At 36.6% G+C, this 27,973-nt stretch overlaps 2 protein-coding genes across 4 annotated transcripts; one reads left to right on the plus strand and one right to left on the minus strand.

Moving 5' to 3' along the window:
• Positions 1–376: 376 nt before the first annotated feature.
• Positions 377–19,284, minus strand: LOC116170420 (CD109 antigen-like). Of its 3 annotated transcripts, XM_031486805.1 has the most exons (18): positions 19,181–19,284; positions 18,956–19,131; positions 13,977–14,169; positions 13,274–13,507; positions 12,390–12,640; positions 12,012–12,342; positions 11,549–11,962; positions 11,371–11,505; positions 5,882–6,154; positions 5,781–5,835; positions 5,521–5,731; positions 5,000–5,471; positions 4,549–4,946; positions 3,380–3,596; positions 2,804–3,331; positions 1,711–1,886; positions 788–1,068; positions 377–743 (listed from the first exon to the last, which is right to left on the minus strand). In XM_031486805.1, the coding sequence occupies exons 2-18, from the start codon at positions 19,015–19,017 to the stop codon at positions 544–546; spliced, it is 4,431 nt and encodes a 1,476-aa protein (XP_031342665.1). In that variant the 5' UTR covers positions 19,018–19,131; positions 19,181–19,284; the 3' UTR covers positions 377–543. The 3 variants fall into 3 exon arrangements, with proteins under 3 accessions (XP_031342665.1, XP_031342664.1, XP_031342663.1); XM_031486804.1 differs by having other exon boundaries at positions 18,956–19,200; XM_031486803.1 differs by lacking the exons at positions 18,956–19,131; positions 19,181–19,284 and adding an exon at positions 14,226–14,743.
• A 1,740-nt stretch (positions 19,285–21,024) lies between these two features.
• Positions 21,025–23,018, plus strand: LOC116171738 (GPI transamidase component PIG-T-like). The gene is made up of 2 exons (XM_031488719.1): positions 21,025–21,304; positions 21,358–23,018. The coding sequence occupies exons 1-2, from the start codon at positions 21,136–21,138 to the stop codon at positions 22,899–22,901; spliced, it is 1,713 nt and encodes a 570-aa protein (XP_031344579.1). The 5' UTR covers positions 21,025–21,135; the 3' UTR covers positions 22,902–23,018.
• Positions 23,019–27,973: the final 4,955 nt, after the last annotated feature.

Consider the following 27,973-nt stretch of genomic DNA (forward strand, 5'->3'; position numbering starts at 1 on the left):
ACTATTAAAAGGAACAAATTATAGTGACGACTAGGCTTTAAGTCATAATTGACGTGTAAATCGTGTTAATAAACAATTTCAAAGGAACTTTGCAAAGAAATAAACCAATTTAAAGAGGGGACTGAAACGAAAAATGTCATTGGTTGTGACGTCACTCCTTTTACGCCGCCATATTTGTTTACCTATTACCTACAGTGTGTTGGCAAGTGCAGCGAACTTCTTTCACAAACAATTCCATAATCCTTTTATTTCTATCGATTTTGTCGCATCAGATAGAGAATAAATCAAGCTACATTTTCTCAAATTAAACGTATTATTATATTTCATAAAATTGACTTTATTATTTAAGGGATGATCAGTCATAATTGTTCAAACAGTTTGACGATGTTAATTTATTAATTTTTATTACTTAAAAAATATTACATTTTTAATATCACATTTAGTATTTGTTAAGGGCACATAGTAAACGTGCTAGAAAATCTGTAGATCATTATCTTAATATAGGCACTAGTGAAAAATTGTCAAATCTAAAAGTACAAAAAATTACTGATGCTGCCACACAAACGTGATCATTAAAATGAAACATATCCAGTCACTACTTATGCTACTTGAACCTCCGCCAGTTTTACCACCATCACCGGTCTGCGGTTTGGCAGAGGTGCATTGATTTCCACACTCCTCCTCATCACAGATATCACAGATCTCAACGTTTTTAGTCTTATAAAATATTCTGGCTCTTCTTGCTACAAACTCAAAGTTACGAGTGAACCAAAGTACCAATACTTACAGCTGTCATAGTAATCGTATACTATCACCGGAACAGGTTTTTGCCTGGCGACTCTATGAGTACGAAAAGCCGAAACGGTAGGACAGTATTCGGTAACAGTGAGGTTATTGAAGTACAGTACCACGGTTGTGTGATCATTCTTAGTTTCGACTTTTTGCACGTGCTGTGAGACTTCCAAACTTGGAAGGGCGTCGATGTCTGCGGTGAAACCGGAAGGCAGATTCACCTCCATTACAGCCATGTTGCTTTCCGGTTGAGTTGTCAAATTTTTACTCACAAATCTGTTAGAATATAATCAGTAATTAAAGGAAATACTAATAGATAGTAAAAAAAAATACATCTACACCATTATGGAAGTAATAAAAGGTAATTTAAAACAAAAAACACACCAAAACGAAAACATTCTTATCCAGATCCAGATCTTTCAGGAATTTTGTTGTTTGTTGAGTATTTTCTGAGAATATCTCCAAAAGAAATTTTTGAGATTTACTCCAGTGAGTCAGATTAAAGTAAGGTGGGCTAACTACATGTTAAAAAGTGTGCATTTCAATAATCTGAAAATTTAAAGGGAGATGGGAAGATGACAAAAAAAAGAAACGTTACCTTGACATTTTATTATGTCAGCTGACTGATATCATAAAGGCGAGGCGTTCGTGTCATAAATTATACGTACAACTCGAATAAAACCAGTTTTCTACCCTTCACCACTATGCAAACCGGCAGATTAAGATACCTCCAATCTCAGAGACACGTGGGGCATATACACTATCAATATCTGACGCATTTGAGTATTTTCTCCCCCTACTATAAGGTTTATTGTTGGTTGGTTATTACTACTTTCAATACTTACGTTTTGACTTTGGGTGGGTGCGAACCAAAAGATGAAGGGAAATAATGAAGCAACAATTTTTATGGAAACTTACGCTGTACAAATTGATAGTTGCAGGTGATGTTGATTGGTGTTCTTATCAACTTGCGGATCTAGTGTGAACATAGGCCATGGACCAGTAACATTTGTATTGTAACGATAATTGACTCTTATGATCGCTAGTCCTCGACCTTGCGCTGTTACGTTTATTTGCCTGACATCATTACTAATCTGAAAATTTAACAATAAAAAATACGTGTTAATGTATTTGTCTGTTCATTTTAAGAGTGCCTAAGAGTAATCTTTCAAAAAAGGAATTTGTTCGAGCACCTCCATGGTGGCGCCTTGAGTTAAGCGTCTTTACATTAGTCCGATAAATGGTTCCTTCTTTTATTTTATTCGTTGTTGATGGCGGTTATGTAAGGAAAGTAGGATTGGTTTGCGCGCACGTCATCAATTTTGTTTTTGGGGAATATTGTAATGCCAACTTATTAACAAAATATTCTAAACCACAATAAAATTACCTGTTAATTGTCGTAGTTTACGTTTACATTGCGACACGTCAAATTTGAGAACTGTATTCTTTTATTGCATTTTACTACATTATCCAATAAAAAATCCGTTACTTTCCTAATGAACAATTATAGAAGCATAACTTCCGTCAGTTTCATTGCAATAATCTGCGCCAAACGTTGTATAACTCAAAAATGCCATCAGGTTTACCAAGAAAAAGTAAGCAATTTATTTCTAATTTTATTCGTAATTTTGAACGAGAAAGAGATAATGGTGATCCACTGTTACAAATGATCCAGATTACCATGGGGCAATGAACAAAGGCAGTTTTCCTAACTGGTTCATCTGCGACCAAATTTAAAAGAACCATCACTGATAGAGAACCTGTTACAAATAACTGCCCAAACATTTTTTTTAGTAATTGATCAATAGAAGTCGTTGATGTAAAGGGTAATGGGCTGCCTACATACGTATTCTCTTCCATTGATTGCATGATGCTATGTAAACACGCTTAGTGATGACATCATAATACACCAATGACGTGCTCGCAAACTAAGAAAAATCTTAATATACCAAACAGTATGGCCGTTTTTAAATCAAGTGAATGTAAAGATAAGTAGCAAGCTTTACATTACCTGCAGTTTCTGCTCTATCATGGCATTATCGGAATTAATGCGGAACTTATCGTCTCCCCCTTTAAACTTAATGTTGACTTCAAGATCGGAACCGCCGCTCATCTTCGCTACAAGTTTATTAAACCCGATCATTCCAATAACAGTGTCGTGTGTCGATGTAAATCCGCCGAGACTATTTTGCTGTTGCACCAACCAGTTTAGGACAGGCATGGCATCGTCGAGTAAATTCGCTTCTAGTAGCGATAGCAGAACGTAAGATGTCGCCTCGATATCTATAGATCTGGGAAGAGAGTTCCAAGGATTTTTCTCGTCGTTCTTCGAAATAGGTTCGGCCCACCACTTCAAACGATCGCCCGTTCGCGCCTTTGTATCCAGCAGATTTAAAGTGCCTTGCTTCCCTGGATGATTGGCGAGATGAAAGACGTAGGAGCAAATTGAAATTGTATAGATACTGTCACTCTCATTTAGTGTCCTGCCGATATAATCTAAACCTTTATTTATTACGTTTGTGTACTCGTTTCTCGTTCTCTAAAAAAATGGGATTAAACACAGCGCGTGACGAATAAAGCGACTCACTTGGTTCTCAATGAATGCGATTAACGTGAATGCGGTTAAAGCCAAACTTCGATCGTTACTTTGCACATTGTGGTGTATGATCTTGCCAACCTCAACGAAACTTCCATTTTGTGCTTGGTTGTTTTCTAGCCATTTGAGCGCGTCCGTAATTATTTTGTCATCAACGTAAATAAAAGGTTTTGCTTGTTTAAAGGCAAACGCTACATATGCCGTAATCCTAAAATTAGATCAATAATAAGACTTACTTCCATCATCCAAGTGCCCAAAATCTCATTATCGTTATGGTACCATGAAAATTAAAGTGATTCAGACATCAATTAGTGGAGGAAAAAGCAAACCGCTTAGTAGAAATAAATTTGCCAGGCATTAAGTGGTATAGTTCCACTTTTGTAGTATGTGTAGGGGACCAATGAACGCCAGATAAATGTTCTTTCTACATTTTATCGCTTTTATCTTAAAAATTGTTCCGTCTGCACACAAAACTCCTAACTAAACGTTCAAGAAAATTTCTAGAATTTCAAAGGTGGTTTGTATAGTAGCAAGATTTGAGATGGTTCATGAATTTTTGAATTACCCTGTATATGAAAATTTACAATATCAAACGTTACAGAATACGTATATTTTTTCATTTTGTAATTTCAATTTAAACGAAATCGGCGCGCGACTCGATTTCCCGGTGAAAATGAAACGTATGCGCCCATTCATTCAATGAAAAAAACGCGCCGAGGACGCAACAGGAGCTTAACGAATTTTTTACATATACATTTTAATTAGTTATATTTAGTGGAAAAAGTGCTAAATATTGTTCCACAAGTGCTTTTACATACACATTTATCAATGAGTAGGAACAATTATTCAACGGCAATCGAGCAGATTAGAAGATGTATGTTGATCTACTTCCATTTCATGTACGAAGAGGACCGCCATTACAGAGAAAGCTTTTGTTGTTAAAATGTAGATGTTTATGAAACAGTTACGAAACATACATGGAATTGTTTATATTGTTTAAATTGTAACCTATAACGTTTGCATCATAAATAAAGCAGGCGATGCATTACCTGCATTTGACAGTATTGATTTAAAGGTATAATTCAGGTAACGTATCGATTTTGATCTTGACGGGATATTTGAAATTGGCGCATTATCTGAGCAAAACGCTCCAAACTTACCAAAGACTGCTGTTGGTATCCCTTCTGCCAAAAACGCCGAATGATCCATCACTCTTCTTGTACATCAACTGTTCTTGATAGGCGCTTTCTAAACTGGTAATGGTCTTTTCTAAAATGGTCGGCGACAGTTGCCGATTGTTCAACAAATAATTTAAAATGATTATATTTGGTATGAAATGTATCAGATTTTGTTCGCCAGAAGCTGTAGGTAGCCTTATTAGATTATCCAAATTGATAATCGCCGGCCATATTAAGTCCCCTATCGCGGACACCTCAATATTTTCGGAACCCGTTACCAGATTTGTAGGTAATTCGAAGCTTATGTTGCCAGTGTACGAAGATGCCTTGCGTAAATCAATCAATAATGATTTGGAGTAATACTGCGTCTCACCTGCAGGCTAAAAATGAGCGTTAAGCATTGCAATCTGAATTGATACAAATTTAAAGTTACCACAACGAGAAGATCTTTTGTAACCGTCTCTTGACCCAAACCCGATGCAAGTGCGCTAACTCTTATCTCTGTCTGCCCCAATTTCATTGGTGTAATGAAGAACGTTAGGGAATTTCCACTGTTTGGCTTAATCGAAATTTTTTTTCTCCGATACAGCTCGATTTTGTTGGTACCATTGTTGTCATTTGCAGCATCGGCGAACTTAAACTTTTGTTCGGAATTGTGAATGGTCACTTCGGCAGTGATTTCCTTGTTAAAGTTATTGTAGACCACAATTGGAACGCCCAAAGTTTCTTCTCGCTTGATCGAATACGGTAAATCAATGGTAACAACGAACTGTTTTGAGACTTGCACTTTCTTCGGCGATTGCATCAATCCCAACCCATACCTTGGATCTAAGGAGAATGCAGTTACTACCCATGTAGTCAACGATTTCGGCAGTTTCCTTCCCAGCGATGTCTTCCCCTCAATACTATAAACAGTTATTGTTACTTGATAGTTTGTTAAAAGAGCTAACCTACTTCAAAGAGAAATTGGTGAAAAGCCACGTGTCCGCAATGTTTTGTGATAGATAAACTTTGGGTTTATCCCAAACAGGTTTAGGAATTCTACTGAAAGCGTATGGTCCGGCTAACGGGGGTCTAGTAATGGTGTGAAAGGCTAAGCCTACACCGCGATCCGGCTTTACTGTGCTGCTACCGTAAGAGACTGGACGCAAATAAATATCCTCCACTGGCAATAACAAAAATCAGAACCACCGGAAGTAAAAGTTAATACTTACGAGTAGGCCTAAATCTTGAAATAAGACCATTTGTCATCACAACTGTACCAGAATCCTAGAAGAAAATTAAAACCCCTTATTGACTTTGTCGGACAACTCACGTGGAAAACGTCATGCGTATTACTAACTCCCGGTTTCCAGAAGAAGTGGGAGTTCGCATCTTTCATTACCGAAGAGTAAGGTGATGTGTCGGCGATGTCGTACTTTTGCAGTTCTTCTACTATTTTCGGGTACGTTAGATCATATCCCCCTCTTAATTTTCCCACATTCTGATCTACTCCCAATAAACCGACGTACGAATTCGATTGGGAAGTTATTCCTAGGTTTATATCGGCATCAGGTTGACTTTCAACGGTACTCAGCTGTAGATCAATCTGTAAAACAATTGATGAGTGTACTGCTGTGTTTTTTTATTTTGCCTTTATTTTTTTACGTTTCAGCACAGCCTGCTCTACCAACCTAACCTTTACAAATTATCCATACCTGAACCCGGACTCGAACCAGGGATCCTCACCACCGCAGTCAAGCTTCCACGCAACTGTACTAAGCAAGCTGGCAATTTAAACATGAAAAAAAACCTTCGCACAGTAGATTAGCTACCCTCATCTCGCCTGACAGTAGTCGCACATGCGCAAATCGAATGTAATATAATGCATCTAGAAGTTTATTGAAAAGTGAAAGGACAATAACATTTGCAAAAGTTTCTAAAAGGAAGTTTGTGTTTGTGATGTACCATATGATATTTAATTTGTATCGTTCCCGCGCTTTTATGCATTTCAGAAAACGCATCTGCTACGCCACTGGAAATGTTTTACCGCGAATGTTAACAATTCAAATTACAAAAGGATGAAGGCTCATGAGTTGGTGCTTTTACTCAAGCAAGAAACAGAAGGTAGCACAGTTCTAGCTAAGGCGACAGAAAGTAGATAGCTTTTGGTGGTATACGTTTGATTCAGAAATATGGGTAACTGCATCCTTTATTTTTTCCTTTGTAATTACCGTAGGACGTAGGGTAATTGTTTTGTATTACTTGCTTGTCGATTTATTAGGGTGTTTGATTTATAAATATGAATTTGCAAGGCATTGGGCAAGGTTAGTAAAATAAGTTAACAGTTGAGGAAGTGACCGAACTTATAATTAATTTTTATTTGCAATCGATAGCGCCTACGTAATTTTCTCATGAAGAATTGTTCCGCAATCCGCTACTACCGCCGACTTCGAGGCAAGGTCGTATCCCTTGGTGGCGCTCGAGTTCGTCCATCCATCAGTTCCGCCGACATCACATCCAGGTTGACGCCGACTGCCGCTGGTTTCCGCTGATGTGATTTATTTACAATAATTTGTAAATTTATTTATTTTTCTTGTAATTAAATTGTAATCCGCTAATTATATTATTTTTGCGCGATAGGTCATTTCTGACTATTTACTTATTTATTTCATGCCATCTGTGCACGGACCTACTACCGACGTTCGTCACAGCAGAAACCGGGTATTTCATCAATGCACGAAAGATAAGCAGTACTTTTGATTACATTGGAGAGGCAATCCAGACAAAGTTTCTTCTAACCTAACATAAAATTGGGCATTTAACTTAAAGACCAACTTGCGGATTGGGTTTCATATTTATTTACAAGACAAGATTATTTGCAAGTAGCATATATATTCAATCTGATTAGATCTAATGATTTGAACGGTCAAGCCACTTCAAAATTCGGTTTATCATGTTTTGATAAACACTTTTCGTTCTTTTCGCTCGCTTCAACTGCTCACGTAGGCCGGGGGTGGTAAAAAATTAATTAATTAAATTAAAATTAGCAAAAATGCTATAGGCTCTTAGAGAACAGCAAAAGTCATTTACTTATTAAATGTATAAGTTACTCATTTCTGTGCCTTTGTATGTTTTTTTTTCACTTGAGTCATCGTTATTCATTTATCTTTGTTGCAAAAAATGTGATAAACTGCCTCAACAATGTTGCTATTTCGCGATCGGAAAATGCGACAAATGCGACCGCTTGAATGAATATCTCAACATCTCACAGTCCTTATGTTATAGTGAAACTGGAGCCTGAAAAAATGCACTTGTTTCCATGGAAACTGTCAGATAGAGTTAACAGTCACGTGAAAAATCGTAAGATCTTGTTTTACTACACATATGTTAGATGTGAAGGTTTATTTTTCATGTTTCTCGAATATTTTACACATGTTGTGCCAGCGGAATGTTGATATTAACAAATTTGTCTTATTTTACAATAAACCAAAAGTGTTTTTACATATTCATTAAGATTAAGGTATGCCACACTTTACTAAGGTCACTACTAGTGGTGGGCGATAAATGAAATTATTATCGATTTATCGATAAGTCTGTTTAGTCTGATAATTAACAATTTTTTTTATTGCCTTCATTTTACAGTGGGCAAAGTGTTAGCAATTTGCTACTCTTCTCACTCAATTAATCGTTAATCGATCACTATCGATAATTATCGACAACTTTAGATAATTATCGATAAATTTCTATAATAATCGACAATTATCGATAATAATCGATAAATCGTAACTTTTGAAAATAATCAATAATGATTGTTAGCTATAGATAATAATCGATTATTATTGACGTCAAAAATTGTCCATCTCTGATGATTATTGATTAATAGATAAGTAGCGGTAATTATCAAGAGAATACTATCGATACTTTTTCATAAATCTTATCGATATAAATATATTCTCAATCGGTATAATTACATCATCCATGCGTACACTCGCTAACATTTTTGCTTTTTTGGTATTGGTATTGCGAGAGCTAATTTAAATAAAAACAGGACCCTTTGAAAAATATTAAAACAACTGTAGGAAGGTATGCTGAAGTTTTCTGAAATCAAAGGTGATCAAGTGGACGGTAATCCTCAAAAATTAGTAGAGAAGTGGGTTGTGAATTGTGATCAATTGATCATGGCAACTCCACAATGATCTTACTTGATCGCTGTTTCAAGTAAACTGGTATAAGCATTGAAAATGGACTTTTCAAGTTTATGCCGTAAAACAAACTCTTGTAATTATCTAGGGTACCTTCTTAGTTTAGTTGTGAGATTAATCGACCATTTTTTTAAAATTTATCGACTATCTACTAATCGATAATTATCGATAAGTTATCGGTTAATCGTTTTTTGCAAAGCACTACATTTAAATGACTAATTATCGATTAATCGATAATTTATCGATTAATCGATAATTTATCGATTAATGGATAATTTTTTTAAAAATTTATCAGCCGTTCTTTTGCACAACATTAGTCACTACTAGTGATGCAACGGAAGTGTTATAACGAAAGTTGAAACAAAAGACAAAATATATTTTTACGAAAGTGGAAGGATTATAAATTTGATAAAAACTAGAACTGGTCATATAAATTTAGTCTATTGAACTATGCGATAAAACGCCCGACTTGTGAGGAACTAATGAAATGAAAGTACACAAAGACAACCAAGTCGCGATACGTCTGACAGCCGGCTCACATGACACATCTGGCCCGCGGCTCACGTCACGCGCCGTCCCATGCGGCCAATCAGAGCGCACAACGCACCTTGCCATATCTGAAAAATTCTGGTGTATGCGTTATAGAATAGCGGAAGTGAACAAATAAGCAGAACTTCCGCACGGAAACGGAAGCAGACGTCTGATGCATCACTAGTCACAGAGCCGTCCTTAGCAAATGCGAGGCCTGGAGCGAAATATTTTTGCGGGGCCTTTTTTTAACAATGATTACCGAGGGGGGGGGGGTTATTGAATACCGGGAGGAGTGGGAAGTACTCCGGAAATTTTTGCAAAATTATACATGCAAAGTCATCATTTTAAGCACTTTGAATGACTGTCACGCGGCGAAAGGGAGAGGAGATCATGCAAGAATGACTCACTCACCGGTGAGCGCGAGGGTTTGTTCGCGACTAATAACTATCTCGTACGAATGAGAATTGAACATATTGCGCCGGTAATCAGACAGATATTTTATATATATACAAGGTGCCCATTATGTAGGGAATGTAGTATATATCTCGATAAATATCGAATATACATGAAATTATTCCCATAAATGCCAGCATTTAGAGTAAGTAGCGAAAAACAATTGAATTTTTTAAATGGAAATGCACCTTTTCATTAGGCTCATTTGATAGAGATTTTTTTCCCTTTTCGATGATATAACATGTTAATACTCTTATTCAAGAAAATTTTTCAAAAAATGTATCATAATTAAATGAATAACATTAATCCAGATATCCTACATAAAAATAGAACAAATGAACGTGTAAAGTGTAAAGTGAAATGGTTTTCATCGCAATGGATGTTCAAAATGTTCATCATTAACTTCACGGCAGTGGCATAACCTACCCCAAAGAACTTGAAATAAAAATTAATTTCTTCTACACGGGTGCTAACGTGTTATGTCATTGAAAAGAGAAAAAAAATCTCTATCAAATGAGCCTAATGAAAATGTGCGTTGCTATTTAAAAAAATTCAATTATTTCCGTTATTCATTTGTTTTCTGGAATAAAAGCAATGGAATGCTGCCGTATTATGGAAAATAAAATGTTAAACAACTTTCATATAAAAAAAATTTGTATACATATGATCTTTACCGAAATAATAGTACATTATATATCAAGGTAGAGAAGTACAGTATTATTGCCTGAGCAACAAGATTACATCTCGAGGCGGTTGCGCCGAGGGGTGTAAGGTGCGAAGGCAATAATAAACTTCTCTACCGTGGTATGTATACTATTTTTTTCACTACTAGCACTTGAAATCCTCTAAATTAACATATTATATTGATAAGAAAGTGAACGGTTGGACAGAATTTTTTGTTTATTAATTTAACATGCATGTCAATCAAGTACGTAGAAGTACAAGTCAAACAGGCCGTATTTTGTTTTGTCATTGAGATACTTTCAAAGAGTAATTTCGTTCGAATTTTTTCAAAATGTGATAATTTTAGGTATGTAATTTATCTGGAAATGGCGGATGGTGGCTATTATTCATTTTAGAGAACTTGTCCAAACGTTTATTGAGCGAAATTTCGGGTTGTGTTTTCTAAAAGTGACAGCGTGACAGTTCTCATTATTGACTACTAGTTAATAATGTCCACATTATTAACCACTTTGAACAAATGCCGAGAAAGCCTACTTTACAAGTGGAAAAAAGGTTAATAATCATGTCATCAGACGCTAGTAGTAAAAAAAAAATATTATATTATTTTCATTGAATCGCGCGAGGCCTGCAGCGCCCGCTCCACTCGCTCCACCCTAAGAACGGCTCTGACTAGTTACTACATGAAGTTAAACATTATAGTTACTCGGAACTACGCATGCGAAATGACGATGGTAGGTAGGGGACACTCTTCTGTTGAAAAATTTCTGAAAATTGATAGGTATAGGCGAGGGTATAGGTAACTCGTTTTGCGTCCAAACACCTCAAATATAGGTACTGTTTCTAATAAGAGGTTATCTTGCTAACTAACTGGTCTCACATTCAAACAGGTATAGGTGCTTTGCAAAATTTTTGATACGTAGTAGACCTTTTTTACTTTTGAGAAAATACTTACTGAATTTTGGATAACGCCATCAATCTCAAAGTTGATAGAATCCGCAATTACTTCTCCATCTGGCTGAACATAGTTAACCAATAAATGTGCCATGGGTGCCATAGTACTTGTAGTGGTGAAATGGAATTTAAATTCCTAAAAAAATCATAAGCACAGTCATATTAAGCGAGCAACTTACCTTTTTATTTTCCAGTTGAACACTGTTAGCCAACAAGACGTTTCCACGTCCGATCACCTGATAGCTAAGGTATTTCATAGGCTGCGAGCAATTGACGACGAACTCCACCAATTCGTTGGCAACTGGCGTTCTATCAGACACTAGATTGACTTGCAAGAAAGTGTTTGATGGCGAAGTCGCGGCGGGAACTGGAGGCATCACCTCTTTCAAATCCATATACTCTGCTTCAATCCGTAGTGCGGTTTCATTACTATATTGCGATGGAGTAAATAATTCCAATTTAATTACGCCATTTTTGTCTAGCTGGTAACTGGTTTCCTGGTACACTTCGTTCACTCGCGAAAACCCATGACGAACTTTAACTGCATTGCGATCCGCTCGCAATGCTGACCCATCTTGGTTGGAGACTTTCACCTGAAATACGATCAAATGAGTTTTAGGGTGAAGTGGTTCGAATACCTACATAAGCTATATACTTCAACCCCGGTTTGTAATAATCTGCAGTCTTTATTATTTCCATGCTATATTCGTATTTATGCAAATAGACTTCTATGCTATTGTTTTGTCGTCTTCCTGTTAGCGCTTCTTCGATTGTAACATCAATAATAACAGTGCGTTCATACTCATCTCCTAACTTGAGCTCGTCGGCGATGTCAAAGTCAACAGTAGCGGAACCTTCAATCGGAATTACTTTACGAATAGGCGTCTGAAAGATTGGCTGGATAACACCAGAATGAATTGTTGGATAAACAGTAACCGTGGCATCACCTTTAACCTTTTTACCGTAATCGTACCTGAAACACGATCAATTCCCTAACAGTATTTAAAGAACAAAACTTACAATGCCAAAATGTGAGTTTTAAGTATATTTTCCTTAAATGTGATATGCTTGGGTGCTTGTATATCGATTACAAATTTTGGCAAAACATAATGAGCCACTTGTATGGTCTTATTATACTCTTCACCGTTAATTGTTACTACAATATTCCAATCGCCCAGCACTAATCGTTTGCCCAGTTGTAATTCTCCTGTAAAAACGCCACGAGGTGCTGTTATATCCTTGAATTTTTTAACAATGTTATGATCTCCATCCTAAAATTTACACAAATTAAAATTCCTCAGAACAATGGTACTGAGGTATATTCAATTCTCGGCAGGGAAAAAATCAATTCCACAAAATTGTATGATCAAAAAATTCAAATTCTGGACAAACAATCGTTTATACAGAACATACAAATCTCCTCGGCTATGAATTGTTTAAAACTTGTAGCCAAATTTTCTTCTACTACACTAAAATATTTAATTTCATTTCCACAATTCAAACACAGCAATTTCGTTTCTGGTGTAATGTTCATTAACAATTCAACCATTCACATGAAATTTTTTAATGCTGTTGTGAATTGTGCCAATTGATGGAATTTGCTTATCAGGATATTTAGCAGCAAATAAATCCTGTGATTAGTGAAATACATCTGTAACTTTTCCAGTTTTTCTTCTTTTGTATAGGTACATTTTATGAAGAATATAATTAATAATCTTAACTTAATAAATAATTCGGATATTAACGTTTATTGCAAAACATTTGAAAAAGATGACAGTTGGTAAGATTGGTTGCATATCTTAAGGAGTATTTGAGTTGTATATTTAAAAATTGAACAAGAGATTTGTATGTTCCGAGTTAACATTCCGCTAATGCGATAAATTAGACTGAAAACATGTACTTACTGTAATGTGTATAGTAAAAGGTTGGTTTCTAATATCAAATGCAGGCCGCAATTGTGAGTTTAACACAAGTGCTCTAAACAACAATTTGTGCCCAGGTTTATAAACTGCCTTATCTGTTTGTATGAATACTGAGTAACTTTTACGTAGATATAAAAGAGGTGTTGTTGTCTGAAATTGCATCCCTCCGCTACCACGAGCTGATAGCCTGTAGTTGCCTGGTTCTATCTCGCCCACCTAAAAGCAAACTAATGTAGATAATTGAAAATAAGCATTAGCAACGTGATCTCCAAAGGTACATTATTGTGAGATGGGTTATTTTAATAAAAATTCCTGTCAGTAGATGGCAGATCAAATGTAAGCAAAGTCAAATCTTCACCCATTGTCCTTCCCCTGGTGTTTGAGTAGTTTTGAATATTTGGATAAGCAGATTCAAATATATCCGAATCTTGAATATTTGACGAATAGGCCTTCTGCTGCCTCAGCCTAGCCACGCAACATTGTTAAACTAAACATTAATGAAAAGGTTCCATCCTCACACAAAAAGGAAACGTAAAATCCGTAATTGACTCATGAAGGAAAGTTCCTTGATGAATCTACCAGAAGCTTAGAGCCCACTGCACTATCTATTAGTGCTACTAAACTGACACCACAATTTCTTTCCTTTATTTTAAAAAACTCCAAAAACTCAGTTCACTGTACCTACCTGTATTCGAGCTATTTTCGAAGTGTATGGTAGAACTGTAAGACTTTCAGAGGCGCTGAAAGGCCTACCAGTGTCAGACAGTCCTAGGAGAGTGACATCAACAGCAGTAGGAGCTGACGTCGCTTGGATCGTTACGGCAACATTATACTCGCTGTTTGGGCGAACCAGTCTCGGTCCAATAACTTTGTAGTACCTATACAAAATTAACGTATTAGAAAAGTTAGCAACGACAATTGATAAAGGAATTACCCATCGGTAAATTCATCCTCAATGTTTATATTTCGAAGCAAAAATATGAAAAGTGCAACACATACAAGCAATATACCCACTGTTTTTTTCCACACAGCATTGGACTTGTAATTTTGAATAAAAAGTGTGAGTTTGTCTCTTAAGGAGACTATCCAGTCTGGCACACTCATTTATCGTAAAACAAATAAAACACTATGATAGTAAAAGCATTGAACTATGTTACAAGTATGTGAGTAAAAGTCACATAGGTATCATCTTTACTAGACGATAAAGTAGAGCTGCATAAATTTAAAAGGATACACCTGGCCAGACGTCTAGGCTACACCTACAGGTCATATTAAGTACACATTTGAATTTTAAACAATAGGTTATAACAAATTTTGTTTATAAATTAATACTTCACTTGTTTCATATAACCATAGTATGTGTTATATTATGGTATAACTTATTTTTACATAAAATACACAGAACAATGTATTTTTTTATGGCAAACGCTCTTGTGATCATGTTACACCGGTACGGAAAATGCACCAATCAGAATGCACCAAGCAAAACACAACAATAATAATAAACAGCTGTGACTCAAATCGATCATTAAAGGGAAGGTTAAAGCTAAGACATTCGCTTCCAAACTCCGAAGTTACATTCAAGAAATCGAGGTCGACGCGTCGCGCGGGATAAGTTGCTATTTTTACCTTTTCAGTTTTCTGCACATACCACCCAAAGACCCAAGGCCAGTGGCCACTCGCGGATAGGCCAACGATCGGGGAATCCCTCTAACACCCAAAAGAAACAATGATCTGATCAGTTACAGCAGAAAATTGTAGCTTAAATCTTTATTAAACTATTTAAACATTTTCCGATTTAAATGATTATGATAACAATTAACAAATACAAATTTCTGAAATAACGCATTTGCAAATTTAGGTATATGTAAAAATTGTCAAAGTCCTCGTGTGAGATCAAAGGGACTTCAGTGCATTTTTGTGTGAGAGATCAGTATAGGTATTCTATTATTAGCCATGCAGTTTTGCCTCCACCACCAATGAGATCTTGTCGGAGGCTACCACATATATTTTCCCTTTCCCCGCTTTCGACGTCCTGTTCACAGGCAATTCGCGTTTGAAATTTTGACTCCATCAGTAAGATCACAAATCGTGATTTGTGAGTAAAGATCTTGCCAGGGGTACTAACATTCCCTTTGTCAGCACCCACTTTCGACGCTTCCGACGTCTCGTTCACTCGCAATTCGCGTTTGAAGTTTGACTCAGTAAGATTTTGTCGGTACCAACGCCCGATTTCTCATAGCTCGAGAGCTTCTATTGATGATACGAGAAAGAGAGACCGCGCTTGGAGCTAGAAACTGTTGGGCTCCCAAAGTCGACTACCTCTTGAAGACGCGCGCCTTGCAAAAGGTGGTTAATTTCGCCACTAGGAAAAAACAAAATTTGTTGTGTGTGGTACATGGTACATTACCTAGTCGTAATAAAAAATGCTACTTAAGACAATATTTTTTGCGGCCCACATAAAAAACTAAAGTTGATTATACGTTAAGAATTCTATCTTCTCGAATTGGGATGTGAATGCGTACTAACAAAACTCAGTTTTGGGAAAGGCAACACTAAGTTTTATCAAAGTTGATGATGATTTCTCCGAAACGAAACGTTGTATTGAAGATCTTTCAACGATGTCGTGTAAGAGTTCAAAAAGTGACAATAAGAGAAAGTGTTTTTATTATTTTTTGTACCTGTTCAAATAACATCAGAAGAAAATACAAACGAAATCTGGAAACCTCGGTTTTTCTGGCATATCTTCGGAAGAAATCGGCATTTTCTGGTTTTCTTTAAAGCATGATAATAAATGTTTAATTGGGCAATTTTACCCCAATTTGACCATCGTTGTATCTTCTATGGTTTCAGAGATTCCCATGATAGACACCTTATCTTGGACACACTTCCGTTACTGATAGATAACGCAGAGCCGAAATTGCCAGACATGTAGGTTCCTTAGGGATTGTAAGCGGAGCACTAAGAGAGGGTTTCCCGAAATACCTACAGGAACGGGAAAAAAGCGAAATTTTACGTTTTACAGTTGAAATTGCAGAAGATTGATATTTAGAACGTAGGTTTCTTTGAGAGCGTTAAGGCGTAAGTACTCCGAAAAAAACTGAATTCAGACAGAGGGTGCCGGTAATGTTATGCGCGTATAGGTACGAAGTCGCGGGAGCAAAGCTATAGTATGAAGCATAGCTAATAAAATATAGATTGTGATACACCAAGAAAAAGAATTCAGAACAATTGATGTTCAGATATATACAGGGTGTAAAAATACCAACTTGGGGTTAAACCTCAAAAACGCTGGCCCACTTTTTTTGATTACGTATACCTACACTCCTTGTCTTTCTACAATCATTCTTCTACAGGCTCGCATATGCTGGCAGTTAGCCAGCCGGGCAGCCAAAGTATGAAATTAAAAGCTACCTTTTTACAAATAAATTTGCAAAAATGCACTAAACCGCATGATATTGGCAGTGAAGCTAATAGTCTACATGAATTTTAACTGAAGTGCACTAGGTGTCATATTTTATAAAAATCGTAAATGCGAAAAAGGATTCCAAATGTACTATGTGCGATGTACCTACTATAGGTACTATGCGATCAAAAATGAGTTGCTGTCGAGTCACCCTTAGAATTTTTGTTTACAAGGCAAATCGTACCTACTTCCAGAGGAAGCATTATCTGCACAGTGAACCTATCAAAAAGTTTAAGAGAAACCAAATACAAAAATCATCATGGAGGAAAAATAAAGATAATATGCGCTCTCATTTCATACCTATATTATTAAAATCACTCATAGACATACAAAATGTTACAATAATGTTTATTTATTTGAGATTCTGCGATGTGATATTCGAGATTATACTCATCAATACCGGGATCGCGGGATCCCGAAATACCGGGATCCCGCAGCATTTTTGCGGGATTAATCCCGCACATAAATGGAGCGGGATTCCGCGGGATTTGCGGGACTGAGGAATTTGTCGACCAAGTGGACGACCCTGTTTACTTTGTTAATGAAACGCATAACGGAGAAGTTATTTTTTATATAATTGTTAAACTTTTTTCGTTAAAAATTTACTATGATTTTTGAGGCACTTTAGAAGTTCACCTTTTTGTGCTTTACAGGTGAGGTTTTTTTGAGTTCTAAGTTAGGCCGAAGGTACTTTTTTGTTAAATATTGTGATAATTAGCGACTTATTTTAATGCAGAAGTTAACCGCACAGAATTGCTTAGTTGCCAATTTATTTAAAGTTTTGCGGGATCCCGCGAATACCGGGAATCGGGATCCCGCGGGATTAACATCTAGCAATCCCGCAAATACCGGGATTGAGATTTTGCTGCGGGATTGCATTCCCTAGTCACATTCTATAAGAAAATTTTTTTTCCGGATCGATCTGAGACAATTTTTTTTCGGGGCTCAAAAAAAGGCAGTGTATAACCTTCCTTTTTTACCAAAAATCGACTGCACCAACATTTCTCGGGAAAACACTTTTTCTTATTAATTTTGGTGCGTAGAATCCAAAACAATTCGTACTTTTTTGATTAGACTTCTCAATCAAAAGTTATAGACTAGAAACCAATTTCGAAAAAAAATTCAAAGGGCTGTAACTTTTTGAACTAGTAGCCCAATCTTGGAACTGTTTGAAATTATGGATTCTACAGGCCACATTCTATCAGAAAATTTTTTTCCGGATCGATCTGAGACGGGGCTCAAAAAAAGGCTGTTTGAAATTATGGATTTTACAGGTCACATTTAGGGAATGCAATACCGGGACCCCGCAGCATTTTTGCGAGATTAATCCCGCACATAAATGGAGCGGGATCCCGCGGGATTTGCGGGACTGAGGAATTTGTAGACCAAGTGGACGACTCTGTTTACTTTGTTAATGAAACGCATAACGGAGAAGTTATTTTTTTACAGGTGAGGTTTTTTGAGTTCTAAGTTAGGCCGAAGGTACTTTTTTGTTAAATATTGTGATAATTAGCGACTTATTTTAATGCAGAAGTTAACCGCACAGAATTGGTTAGTTGCCAATTTATTTAAAGTTTTGCGGGATCCCGCAAACACCGGGATCCCGCGGGATTAACATCTAGCAATCCAGCAAATACCGGGATTGAGATTTTGCTGCGGGATTGCATTCCCCATACCATATATAGCTCATCTCTATAAAGTATAATACGATCAATACCTACATATAAGTAAGTATGTAATGTACCTACTTAATGTATGTGGGTAGCAAGAGGTACCAAACGAACGAAATAGAACTCTCGTATATACTATATAGGTATTATACCTATATGATGTCTGAACGAAAACAGAAGTTGTTAACCTTTGAGTGGGTTTTGGTATACCTAGTTCGTTTTTTGAGTCGTTTTTTACCCTTTCTTCTTAAATACCATACATTCCACTTGGAAATATCAATGATAGATTACGAAAGTAACCTTCAATAGCTAATTAATAGGAAGTATATCCTACTTATTGTTGCGATTGCGTAGGTAATGAATTAATGTTTTGCTTGTTTCAATTTGAATTTAAATTGTTCTGCATATGGTGGCTAATTTTTAAAATATAGGGGTATTTAAGTATCGACATCCAGCTAAGTACCTATTATAAATAAACTGATGATATCATCATTATAGAAGCTTGTTTAATTTGTAATATGTACTTACCCTTGCCCTAATACGGCGTGAAAAAGGATATTCCCAATAACTAAAGTATTAAACAGCCACATTTTTACAACTGGACAAATTCAAATAGCTACGAACTTGTTTATTCGTTGTAATACATTTTATGTAACACTTCTTCACTCACAAAATTGAAGAAAGTTTCTCTTTTACACTTTCTCCTACAATTCACTTAATTCATATTATAGTAATTTATCTCCTTTATACTACCTTTCTTGTCAAGCGTTACCTATGTGACTTCTATTGGTCATACTTGTTAGCCTTGCTTCACTTCTCCCGTTTAGTTGAATCAGAAATTCAAATTTAGTATCAAGAGAACCTTCGGTGTGGGACAGTGGGTGTACCCATTATACGTCTTACATTCACATAGACTTTACCTAGTTATAATTAAGTAATTATTAGTCACCTTTTCTAGTTAGTTTGCTGATAAATACTTTAATCTGCAAGTAATTCCACAAAATGACACATATCTACAATAACTCGGTACTTACAAGGCGTGTTTAGTTTTTTTTAAAGAATTTGGTGTGCACTTATTGGTATTTGTGTTTACATAAATGAATAGGTAATTCAATGCAGTTTCTTTGTATAGTGGTTGTGGCGACCCATTTTTTGAGAAAACCTTGACCTAAGTAGCTAAAAATGTGATCCTAAGTATATATATATGTATATATGTATACCTATCATAGGTACCTATGTACCTATTTTTTTGAAAGTGTATAAGTAGCTATCTACTGATGGTGATTTGGAAACTTAAGTGGGAATATCTCGAAAAGGAGAAGGGTATTTACAGAGGGAAAATGTAATATTGTGGGCAATTTCCTTAAGGATTTAATTTAGGCAGGGATCTAGACCGGACTCAAATAAATCCGAAAACCGGCCGTAACGAAGCAACCGCTCCATTTGCAGAACCGAAACCGTACAGTTCTTTCCCTTACTGAGAACCAGAACCCATAATTTTCGTTACGGTTCTTGCGTTTTCTTTTCGGTTTCAGTTTGATATTGCTACTCCAGCGAACACGCGGAATTGAACAGTTTTCTAAATATATTTTCTCTACTGATGTAGATATTTCTAATATTTTATTTTCGGTCTTTATGTTTAAGTGGGCTGGGTTTCAGGCAAGGCTGCTCTACCAAACCAAATCAACCCACTATACATTTACAAAATGTATCCATATTCCACATCCGAACGTGGATTCGAAGCAAGCACCCTACTTCAATACCGCAATAAAGCTTCTGCGTCACACAGGCCGGCTTTCCTTCCTCTATCTTCTGCACGTACGATTTGTTCACGACTCCTTCTTGACTCTTTTATAACTCTTACAAATTACACGCATCTCTCAAACCTTTCCCACGCTTTCATGACATTCTCTTCAACTAGGTACTCTTCACATGCTTGTTATAGAATTGATTTATTATATTTACCTATATGACTTTTCTCCTTTCAACCTTTCGAATTTTGCAACTCAATATGGATCAAGCCTGCTTCTTGTATATCTTGTTCGCCCCCTCTCCCTTTCCCTCGTTGTATCCATATGCTTCACGTACATCCTACTCTTTATGCATCTTCTTCACTAATCCAATACGCCTCTTCAATTTTTGTGGACATCATTTTTACGCCACCTTCAATTTCTCTTTACGCACCCTTTACATCTTGGCCCAAATCTCCCCTCAATATCAACCGTTGTTTCACATCAATCTGCCTTTTTTATATCTCCTTACGCATTTTTTGCACTTGTTTACTGTCCTCTTCAGGTTTAATACACCATGCAGTTTTTTCACATGCCTCCTTCAAATCCATTCCCCATCCTGATTCACATCTTTCTTTATATGCAATTGATTATGACAACACCTCAACGGTGAGTCGGTAACAAACCCTTAAACCGGCTACAGACACGTACATTTCTTGAGATACGTACGCGCGTACGTATCCTTCGGTGTAGACAATATCTCTCAATGCTTGAATTTTTGTACGCGCGTTTCTCAAGGAATGATTGGGTCTGTAGCCGGCTTTAGATCGTATGATCTGGAAAAACCGGCGCAGCACGGCACGGCAACATTGTAATGTAACCTTTCCTAAACCTAACCTCAAATTTTGTTTAGAAAATGAATTTATTGCTTATCTATTATAGTATGTACCTTAAAAAATAATATTTAACAACTTTACCATGCAGACAACAGCTTTTGTTATATTGGTACTGAATTCAGTTTCATTGATAAATTGTGGATCAGACAGTTTCACAGAAGAATTGTTTATTAAACCTCTGTACACCGATCACATCTATACACATTTCCATTTTTCAACAATTTGGGACACAGACTTACAGACAGAGCAATGTAAGTTACGTTAGAAATGACCCGATTGCATATACATCTTGCTTCAATTGCAGTTAAGCATACGCACTTATTTCCTCGGGCTCTCGGCGAAATAATTAAACGACACAATGTTCAAGAGCTCCATTTAAGCTTGACGGCCGGTCTGTGGAGGTACGAGACCTGGGGATATCCGATAACGAGCGCTCCTCCCGGTGCAGAATTGTGGGTATGGTTTAAACAGGATACGGAAAACGTTGACAAGAACTGGAAGGAATTGGCGAATTCGCTGTCGGGCTTAATTTGTGCATCATTGAATTTTATCGATACATCGAATAGTATTAGTCCAGAATATTCCTTTCGACCTAACGGTGCCGTTGCCGATCAGACTTTAAATTCGTCATATTTAAGATACTCGGCATTGCCTAGAGAAATTGTGTGTACAGAGAATTTAACACCCTGGAAGAAATTATTGCCATGCGAATCAAAAAAAGGATTAGCCTCATTGTTGAATTCTGGTTATATTTATAATACTCGCTACCATTCGCTTTCAATTCATTTTCGTCCCATCTGCAGAGATTTGGAGTGCGATGTGACATCTATAGAAGTGAACCAATATGTTGATTTAGTGTACGATTATTTGATACTAGGCGTGCGTAATTGGTCAATTCGTCGTTTATTCGGTCAAGGTATCTTGGGGTCTTGTCCTTTAGCGAAGTCAAGTACGGTGTATGTAGATATGAGCACTAACTCAAGCATACCGTTTGATCTTAGCCCGGAGCCTGACGAGTTTGTTCATTCAATACGGGGTGGTTACACAACCAAGTTTGCAAAATATAGAGTTACAAATGAAACTTTAAGTATATCAGTTAGTCACTTGGAAAATTCGAAAGTTTTAATTAATTCGCCCCCAGTTTTGCATGCCAATCAATATTTGACGGGGTATGGTCAAGAATTGGGCGGTATTGTAACAAAATTATATAATAATCATTGGAATAACTTAGACGTTGTTGTTTTGCAAAACATTCCATGGTACGTCCCCATTTATTTGCATACATTAAAAATTCAGGCCAATGGTGAGACCATTAAACCGATATCCATAAGATACATTCCCGGAAAGCTTCGCAAGCGGCCTTACTATGTTGAGATTGCACTTCGATTACCACCTCGATCCACAACTTCGATCTCTGCCGATTTTGAGCATGTTTTTCTTAAATGGACTGAGTATCCCCCTGATGCAAGTCACGGCTTTTACATTTCCTCCTCGGTTATATCAGCAATGCTTCCATTGACTAAGAACATTACAGGTTTGCCACAAGGAGCATCTACGATAGCGGATAGTTTTAATCGTAGCTCTGGAAGTGGCTATTTTGTACAGGTGCATACCGAAACCATGGTAGTTACTTTACCAACTCCAGATTTTAGTATGCCGTATAATGTAATATGCCTTGCCTGTACTGTAGTCGCACTCGCCTTTGGTCCTCTACACAACATTACCACTAAAAGACTGATTCTAAAACCTGAAAGCAATGAACGAGTAGTAGATAGACTTAAACAACGACTCTTTTTATTAGTCAATAAGTTTAAACTGGGGAGGGCCGAACGAGCAGAAACCGAGTAGATAATGAAAATGTGTACAAGTTGTGATATGTTTCATGTATTATTTTAAGTCACTGAAGTAATGCTATAGGAGATATGTACCTAATTAGTTTATTTAATAAACAAATTGATTGTGTAATTTTTAAATCTCTACTTATTAATTTTAATTGCGGGCACTGCAGAATAAAAACAGTGTTGGCAACCTATTGGAGAGATTAATTAATGGAAACTGGGAGTAATTATAATATGAATGTGCGATGATAGCTAATTGAAAATGAATATGCTTTTCCATTGCAATTTATATGTGTATGTGTGGTTGGTCTTGAAATATGTGACAAATTTTTTTCAGAAACGTGGGGGTGTTAATATATTGTGAGGCGCATATTTTACTGGCGTACTTGAGTTAATGTCTGACTACGAGACTGGGGATACCGGGTTTGGGCTTGGATATAGTTTAGTAGTAGTAGGTTGGGTTGGTACAGCAGCTTTAGCTGGAACTTCGCTCACTTAAAAATAAATAGGAAGCGCGAGAGGGATTAAGGCAATTTTAACGTACCTTCAGTTTGCATTCTAAAAACATAAAATAAAAATCTTATATTCTCCTGAAGGCGTCCGGTCCTGGTAAAAACTGATTCAACTGTATTTACAATAGCTCTGAAACTCATTTTTGAGAGGTCGAGCGCGTTTCAAAATATGGAAGTGAGTGTGAAAGGGTGAAGAATCGTAGGTATATCATTGAAATATGGAACTGGAGAAGAGGGTAACCTCCAAAAAGTTGATTTGGGTGACTACTTTTCACCCTTTTCTCTGTGCTGCACACGGTGGATAAGAGTGTCTTAATAATAAAAGTACTACAGCGCGTTCGCACCTCCAGATGCAGTATGGTGCTTATGGACATACAGTACATGCTTGCCAAACGTGACAATGACTTCAATTTAATCATATGTCAATTTGACATCAATGCGGTCAGAATCAAGGATAGTATTGTTAAAGAATGACGCAAACTAGTAAGAGAGGCAATTAGTCCATAAGACCCCATACTGCATCTGGAGGTGCGAACGCGCTATAGACCGTTTTCAGTGGGAGGCTGGGAGGGAAACATTTTTTTAAACAGTGGGGATAATAAGAGTCAATTCATCACTCATTTACGATAATGATGGAATAAAGCCCTCTATATCAATTTGTTCCATTAAATAATATATGCTGTGGTAGCACAGATACTACCCGCACACCTGCGCGACTCTACCCCTTTATGTCTAAAAATAAGTGTAGGTACCTACCAAATTTGATTCCAATCTATTCAGCCTTTTAGCCGGAAGTAAAAGTTTGACATAGGTACTTGCGCATGTGCGATTCTACCCCAAAGCTTTTCAGCTCTTCCTTTTATGTCTAAGAATATGTGTATCAAATTTGGTTCGAATCGGTTCAGCCCTTTAGCCGGAACTGGATATAGAGAGACAGACAGATCAACATCATCCAGATTTTGTTTGATTCGGATTCCTGACGCTTCAAAACGTAAAAAAAAGTGGGGGGCCTTTTTTACCCCAATGCAATACCTCCATTATACTATCGTGAGGGTGGTAAAAATCGATATTCTTACGCTTTGACGGAGACCCTACGATAAGGTACGTTCCACCGCCTTGGACGCAAACTTTTGAGAATTAATTTTCTCGCACCTCGACAAGCCTCATCTGCCTCTACTTCAAAAGACGCAATCCCAACGGTTAATGTGCAATTGGTTTCTGATTGGCTGCTGGTAAACTACATCTCGCCATTTTATTAATCCTTTCTGCTATCTTGACGCCTACTTGGTAAAACCACAAAGTTACACTTGATTCATTCTTAGCCAGAGTAAGTCTTCAATTTATCGAATTATTATTTGTGCAGGTATCCTACTAACTCTACGATAAGCAGACGAATAAGAGCTCAAAAATCAAAGATTTGCTCACTTGCGAGTTTTTTACGTTTTCTGCTTATGTAGCGCATACTTACTCGATAAATAAGCCATAAAAATTAATCTTGATTCACGTTCAGACTTTATTAGTCTCTTTATTCTATAAATCTTCAGCTCTAATTGTTAAGGATGTTTTTATAGATTTGTATGGTTGTCCATTTGTGTGCTCTGTAGGTAATTGCTTTTAAAAGTCACTGATCGTATTGAAATTTGTTGTACGGATACTTTGGACTTTAAGGTAGGATGGCCTTGGAAGGAAAAATTCAATGTTAATATGTGGAATTAGTGAATCGCAACTCATATTGTTCATAGATTGAACACCGAAGTTTTGTTAATAGGATCCTACTTCTGAGACATTTGTCCATTGTGCGAGATATCCAACCAGTTGAGATTCAAGATCAGTCACAGCCTTAGAGCACGTAATTAGTTTGTGTACACTGTTTACAGTACTTCCCATCCCTCACGACGAAAAGTGTTACGTTTACAAACAAGTCAATAATTCGATAATTCCCACAAATCTAAAGGAATGCTCAAAAAATAAATTAAACTTCGGGGCAAGACCACATAATCAAAACAACCATACATTGAGCAAACATTTACACCAAAAATGATTCCAAACAATAAAAGACCATTTCATACAAGTCATGCAGCATCGAGGTTAAATTAAAGGTAATAATAGTTGTATTAACATGTGGCGGGTGTCGAACGATGAAGTCAAAGGCACCGTCGTGATGAGAAAGAAACGAAGTCGAAATATATTTAGAAGATCTCCAACCCTTGAGAACCTCATTGCATTTAAAAAAGCACGTGCTAACGCGCGGAAAATAATAGTTTCGAGCAAACGAGACTCATGGCAAATGTATATCTCTACCATTAATTCTAACACTCCATCAACGGAGGTCTGGAAAAAAATAAAAGATTGCCGGAAAGGGTTTCAAAAACCGTCAAGACAATTAAATATTGGTCACCACATAATTAGTGATCCTGCGGAGGTAGTGGAAACCTTAGCAGAACACTTCAAATCTGTTAGTAGGTCTGAACAATACAGTGAACAACAAACCTTTCTCCCTTGATGAATTAGAAATCGCTTTACAGAAATCCAAAGATTCTTCACCAGGCCCAGATAATGTTCACTATGCCATGTTGAAACATCTCCCAGCAGCTGAAAAGAAAAACTTCTAAAAATATATATAGAAATATTCACACATGGTACTTACCCAGAAAATTGGCGCGAGGCAATAGTAGTTCCTGTTCCTAAACCAGGAAAGGATTTTAAAAAACCTGAAAATTATAGGCCGATATCGCTTACGTCCTACATGAGCAAAGTCATAGAGTGAATGGTCAATGATAGACTGATGTGGATACTAGAAACGAGATAATTACTTATCTTCTGTCAACCTGGTTTTCGTCGTTATCACTCGGCAATGAACCTCCTTGTAAAGCTGGAAAATGATACATTAGATTCGTTCTTGCGTAAAGAACACATGATTGCAATAGCGTTTGACTTGGAGAAGGCATACAATCTGACATGGAGGTATAATATACTTAATAAATTATATTGTTGGAGATTCATGGGAAACTTACCTGTTTTTATTGAAAATGTTCTCTTCAACCGTACTTTCAGAATTAGAAACGGAACGAATATCTCTGAAATATACTCCTTAGAAAATTCCGCAAGGTTCGGTATTGAGTTGTACTTTCCAAGGACCCATATTCGCAGGACTATACGTTGATGATCTGATTATGTTCCATAGTGGTACAGACATTGAAGAAATTCAGGAAACAATGCAAAATGCAATAAATCGTTTGACAGTAATTGCTGAAAATGTTGGTTTTAGATTCTCAAACACAAAAACTACTACCATTCACTTCTGTCGACTATGGCATGAGCATGATGATCCACTATTAAATCTAAATATACACACAATAGAATTTAAACCGTTTGTCAACATCTTAGGGATTATTTTTGAAAGGAAACTATACTTTCGCCAACATAGAGAACATCTGATATCAAAATACAAGAAGCTGAATATTCTAAAACTTATAGCATCGATCTCATGGGGAGCCAGCAGGGATGCACTGCTTCTACAAATCCTATGTAATGTCTTCAATTGATTGCGGAAGCATAATTTATTCTACAAGGGCCTCACAATTAAAACGACTTGACAGCATCCACGCATATGGACTTTCAAATAGCGACAGGTGCTTTTCGCACCAGCCCTATAGAAGCCATACATTGTGATTGTGGAATACCAACGTTAAATCTCCATAGAATGAAATTATTTATTAATTACGTCACAAAAATGTCTGTCTTACCAAATCATATTTATTACCCTATATTGAACAACGTAGAAATTCAGAATATTTATAGAGAAAAACCATCCGTAATGAAACCCTCAATTATAAGGTATATAAAAATAAAAGAGGAGATTAATCTGGATACTTTTACATGGTTATTTGCCCAATATTAGAATATCCGTCGTGGGTAAGCACCAACGTAATCTACCGATTGGACTTAACTTACCACCCGAAACACAATACACCTGCTGAAGTATACAAAATGCAATTCTATAACATCATAAATGAATATACATATGACAAGATTGTTTTTACAGATGGATCGAAGAGTGAAGGTAGAGTTGGAAGCGCTATATATTCTGAGCGGAAAAGCTACTCCTGGTCCTTAAACCCAATATCAAGTATTTACACGGCAGAACTTTACGCCATGGGCGAAAGACGTCATTTACATCTTGCATGTCTGGTTCACAAAATATTAGTATCTGGTGAACCTTTATATTTGTATAATAAGTTAAAATTTCGAAGTAGTATTCACGATCGTAATCTCCGTAACCCATTCTTTCTTGACATACCAAAGCACCATAAAACCCAGTTTCATGGTGCATTTACTTATTTTGCACCACTCATTTACAATAACGTTCCGAACTTTCTTAAATTATTAAGTCCAAACGGTTTCAAAAAACACCTTAGAGTATCACTGAATCATATTTTTTTTGCTTTACTTGTATGCTTACTTGTTCTCACCTGGACTATCATACCATATAAATTACCATAAATTGTTTTAAATACTCCATCATGTTTTTGTACTTTTTTCTATATCAAGGTTGGGATTAATAGCAGCC

The sequence above is a fragment of the Photinus pyralis genome, unplaced genomic scaffold (assembly GCF_008802855.1).
Source record: "Photinus pyralis isolate 1611_PpyrPB1 unplaced genomic scaffold, Ppyr1.3 Ppyr1.4_LG5, whole genome shotgun sequence".
Taxonomy (NCBI): domain Eukaryota; kingdom Metazoa; phylum Arthropoda; class Insecta; order Coleoptera; family Lampyridae; genus Photinus; species Photinus pyralis.

Excerpts from the sequence above, each read along its gene's own strand:
- LOC116170420 (XM_031486803.1), bottom strand. The coding sequence starts at position 14,395 with ATGAGTGTGCCAGACTGGATAGTCTCCTTAAGAGACAAACTCACACTT. Across the intron at positions 11,506-11,548 it reads TTCAACTGGAAAATAAAAAG|GAATTTAAATTCCATTTCAC; the intron begins GTAAGTTGCTCG and ends TGATTTTTTTAG. Across the intron at positions 5,836-5,881 it reads ATACGCATGACGTTTTCCAC|GATTCTGGTACAGTTGTGAT; the intron begins GTGAGTTGTCCG and ends ATTTTCTTCTAG.
- LOC116171738 (XM_031488719.1), top strand. The coding sequence starts at position 21,136 with ATGCAGACAACAGCTTTTGTTATATTGGTACTGAATTCAGTTTCATTG. Across the intron at positions 21,305-21,357 it reads AGACTTACAGACAGAGCAAT|TTAAGCATACGCACTTATTT; the intron begins GTAAGTTACGTT and ends CTTCAATTGCAG.